The 4,333-nt window shown below is 55.8% G+C and overlaps 1 protein-coding gene across 1 annotated transcript in view; it reads right to left on the reverse strand.

Moving 5' to 3' along the window:
• COL6A1 (collagen, type VI, alpha 1) overlaps positions 1–2,890 on the reverse strand; it is a 26,092-nt gene extending 23,202 nt beyond the window's left edge. The window contains exons 1-2 of the mRNA XM_009320833.1: positions 2,639–2,890; positions 1,701–1,830 (exon numbers count right to left, since the gene is read on the reverse strand). Coding sequence (XP_009319108.1) covers positions 1,701–1,830; positions 2,639–2,747 — 239 coding nt within the window. The 5' untranslated portion in view covers positions 2,748–2,890. The remainder of the gene's footprint in view (positions 1–1,700; positions 1,831–2,638) is intronic.
• Positions 2,891–4,333: the final 1,443 nt, after the last annotated feature.

Below are 4,333 nucleotides of genomic sequence, written 5' to 3' on the forward strand. Positions count from 1 at the left end.
CAAAGGGGTGCAGCTGGTGGGTGTCCACAGGGGTCAGACAGTTTGGCAGAGAGGCTTTCCAAAGAGATACCAAGCTGCAGTGGCTGGAGCTGAGCAGGAGATGCTGAGCCAGCTAGCCAGGTGCATGTGTGCAAGATAGGTAACTGCCAAAACACCCCACCCAGGACTGCAGTGAGTTTTCCACTGCAGGATGTGTTAAAATCAAAGAGGGATGCCTCCCTCTGAAGGATGCTCTGACTCGGAGAGGGATGAGTGTGTGTTGAAGCCCCATCCTGTGCGCTGACACAGCCTGCACCTGTGACTCCCTGGGACAGAGGCATCACGACTCCCTGTGCTTTGGTCAGTGCCCCAAAAAAGGTCTTTTCAGGATGCTGGGGCCAATCCCAAAGGGATGGGGTTGCACAGCTCCCTTGCTTTCCCAAGCTTATCTTCTCTCTGCCCAGCAGGACCTTTCCCAAAGCCACCTGAGCATTGCCTACTGCTCTCCCCTCCACCCCACCACTGCTGGCTGCCTTGCCATCATCCATGACAACTGCGCCGCACATGCTGTGGGTGCCTGGCAGCATGGCATGCACAGTGGTGGCTTGCAGGGAGATGTCTTCAAAGCAGGTAGAGAGCGGCAGGGTGGGCACAGGGGTGTTTGGGATGGGCTCAGGAGGTCCATCCATCTGTTTGCATACAGCAGGGACTCTGGACAGAGCCCAGCGCCTTGCTTAGGAGAGAGTCATGCTGCATTGATGGAGGCCTGGCAGGTTGTTCCCAAGCACAAGGCTCCTGGTCACTCAATGCCTTGTAAGGTAGCTCTTCTCCCTGGGCAATGGGTAGGTGAGCTGCTAACTCCCTCCCACCTGTCTTGAGATGGGAACCTTGCCCCTCCAGCTCGTGCAGCACTGGAACATCCCCATGGTGCACCAGCACACATCTCCCGCTGCCCCAAGGACCAGGACCCACGTGCCTCCAGGACCCGTGGTGCTCCCGTGCATCCCTGGATCTCCTGCCAGCAGGTGAGCCATGGCCTTTGCCTGCAGCTCTCCCCAGCATCGCCACCCTCCGGGATCTGGGAGCTTTGCTGCCCCTGGGTGCCCTCACCCTGGGAAAGCCAGGGTCAGACCTGGGTTGGCGGTGGCAAGGGTGGGTGAGGAGGAGGCAGATAAAGGGCTGGGCAGTGGGGTGGATAAAGGGCACTCCACAGGGGCCCCCAAAGCTGGGTTCAATGCTCCAGGGTATCCTGGGGGATGCCAGTTGCAAGGGAGGGTTTGCTCTGCGTGGTGCCCATAAGTGCTGTGTTTAACATCAGAGGTGCCCTGCTGCCACCCAAGTACCTGGGTTGTCCTGGGCCTGAGCAGCCGGTGGCATGGGGATCAGCATCGCTTTGGCCCTACAGAATAACCAGCCGGCCAGCTGGGCCAGCTGGAGGCGGTGGGGCTGGGGCGCCGCATCTGCCTTTCCAGGAAGCCCTTGCTTTCCCGAGGGTGGGTGCAGGCAGCCCTGCTAAAGGCATGCTGCCGCTCTTGGCATGGACGGAGCAGAAACGGGGCGGTTGCGGACCAGGAGAGGGAGGAGATGCTCCCACCCCCTCCCCAGCAACCCCTGCTTTCTTCCTCTCCCTCCTCAGACAGGCGCACAGGGTGGTCTCAGCATCCCACCCAGCACCAGACTCAATCCCTAAAGCAGCCTGGACAAAACCCCAGGAGATGTACCTGTTTGTCAGCTTATCAATAAACCGGTTGGTGAAATCTTTCACTTGGGTAACCAGGTCCCCAAAGGGCTTCACCCTCAGGGCGACACTTTCTGAGGTGTCCAGGACGAAGAACAGGTCCACAGGGCAGTCTGGGAAGAAGCGGAGAGGCAGGAGTCGGCAGGCGGCCCTGCTGCCTCCCCAGCCCGGGCTCCCCACAATGCCTGCCTGCACGTCTGCAGCCCAGCTCCCTTCCTAGCAGGCTCCCAGGATCTGCTCTAAGGGGACCGCTTTCACATCCTAATCCCACGCAAGACATGCAAGCACACACGCTGGGGTGAAGCTGCTCATCTCTGTTTTGGCATCAGGGGTAAGCTGGATCAAGCACATATTCAGAAAACATCACTTTGTGGCATTTAACAGTTTCCTATACATTTTTTTCCATTTACATTCAAAGGCTATCTTTGCAAGACCAATATTTGTTACTATATAAAATAACATGCAGCTGCAGCAACCACTTAAAAAAATAAAACCAAGACATGATAGCAATTAATGCAATGAGAAACTAATGATTTTCTGCCACACATCCTGGCACAAATATAATTGCTGAGGAGAGCAAAAATGAAAACACCCCTTAACAGCCAGTGTCAAAACAAAAATATTTCAGAAAGCTAAACTGGTATCAGCTGTTATCCCCCTTTCCTGCATCTCAGTGCTACTGGTAACACCTGACAAGACAGAGCCAAGGAGAAAGAGCCAAAAAACATTAAAAGTGGGTACATCTTGTAGATCCTCTCTAATCGTACATCGCTTTCCTCGGCAAACACAACTCTTCCCCCAAACATCCTGACAAAGCTGTGGCTGTGTGCGGCAGTGGAGGCACCCAGGAGGGAAACAGCAGCTGGACTCCTCTGCTGATCCCAGGGAGGAAAAACACCCTGGGAAGCAGCCTGGGCTTACCTTCTGCATTTGCGACCCGGGTGGTGATTTCTGGGCGCTGAGCCCACGAGACCCCCACCAGGAAGCCGGCCGGGAGCAGCAAAGTGAATAGAAAGTCTTGCAGCCTCATTTTGCTTGTTTCAGATTACCATCGAGCTGGATCGAAGAAAAAAAGCAGGGAAGGAGAATCTGGCAGCCGAGAGAGGCCGCGGTCTGGAGGCAGGAGTCGCTGAAGATATTTTTTACCGCTTTCCCCTTGGTTTCTGTGGGAGGAAGAGCAGGCAGGAGGGTAAGGGTGAGGAGGAGACTTCTCCAGCCGGAGGACAGAGGGAGGGATCAGGGGCTGTCAGCTGTGAGTCAGAAACGAATGAGGCATTTCTCCTTACCCTTTTTCTGGATGTCGCTGTACCTGCGATGGCACCCTGGCTACCGGTGCCTGGGATCTCCGCAAGCCTCACACAGGGAGCCCTGGCACAGTCAGTGCCCAGCATCAGCATACCCCTTGGGGTTCAGCCTGCTCTGTGGGGCAGGGAGGCTCAAGGCACCTGCCAGACTGCTCCCTCCCAGCTCCTGGGCCAAGAAAGCTGAGGCAGGGGGACAGGCATTCCCATTGCATCCCCACCTGCATGAGAGCTGGCCTGTGTGCTAACCAGGGGAGTCCCCACCACAGGACAGAGCTGAAGCTGCCCCATGGCCACCCAGAGATGGGGGCACCTTGGAGGCACCACATTTTTGGAGAAGCACCTTCCTCCCTGACTTTCAGGGCTTTCTACTCAACCCAGTCAGAAACCTGAGGGGCAAGCTGAGAAAAACCCCACAGGGATCGCCACAGACTGGGAATGAGCCCCGTGGGCCGTACTCTGGGCAGGGAGCGGGGATGGGGTCAAAGCTGTCAAGCTCAGGAGGGAGAAGCTGGAGCCCAAGCCCTTAGGGGTGCCTGGAGATGAGCATCTTCCCATCCTGTAGGATGGCAGGAGAGCCTGAGGACCTGCAGCAGCGGGGAGCTGGATTCCCACAGCAAGGCCCCCCAAGGTGGTATAGAACATCCACTCTCCATGGCCAGCACTGGAGACGAGTCCCACACTGCTGAACTGAGACCCAGAAGCGGGTACTGCCAAACCCCTCATCACAGTGGGAGCACTAATTGCTATCAGGGAGAGAGGTGAAATGCCTGCAGGCTGATCCTGCTACAGCCACAGCTGTAACCTGCTCCCACAAGTACAGGAGGGGACCAAAGGCTGTCATTAAATAGCAAATTGATGGGCTGACCAGGCCAAGGAGGCACCTTGCCTTTGAAAGCTGAAATGAAACCCAAAGAGGGGCTTGATCTGGGACAGGCAGAGCACCCTGTGGAAGTGCATAGGACCAGGACAGCTCCAAGGGGAGAAGAGTTGACAGCATGAATCCAGCCAGTACACATGGTTTGCACAAAAGTTGGTTGCACAAAGGCAGCAGGAAACCTGCTGCGCTGCTTTATGTGGCCACACAGGGCTGGCTGCCACCTCCATCACCCTGCCTCTCATACACAACTACTCTGACAGCATCTTTGTGTGAATGATCGGGAGAAAATGTCATAGGCTTAGCTGTAGGAAGTTGTCTCAAGTTGAGACAACTGAAAAAAAAAAAGCTGTAGCTCCACTGATTACAAATTACATCAGTGGAGGAGCCTGTCCCCACTATCAAGGCAGATGCATCAAATAATGACTCTCTGGATAA

The sequence above is a fragment of the Pygoscelis adeliae genome, unplaced genomic scaffold (genome assembly GCF_000699105.1).
Source record: "Pygoscelis adeliae isolate BGI_AS28 unplaced genomic scaffold, ASM69910v1 Scaffold63, whole genome shotgun sequence".
NCBI classification, from domain to species: domain Eukaryota; kingdom Metazoa; phylum Chordata; class Aves; order Sphenisciformes; family Spheniscidae; genus Pygoscelis; species Pygoscelis adeliae.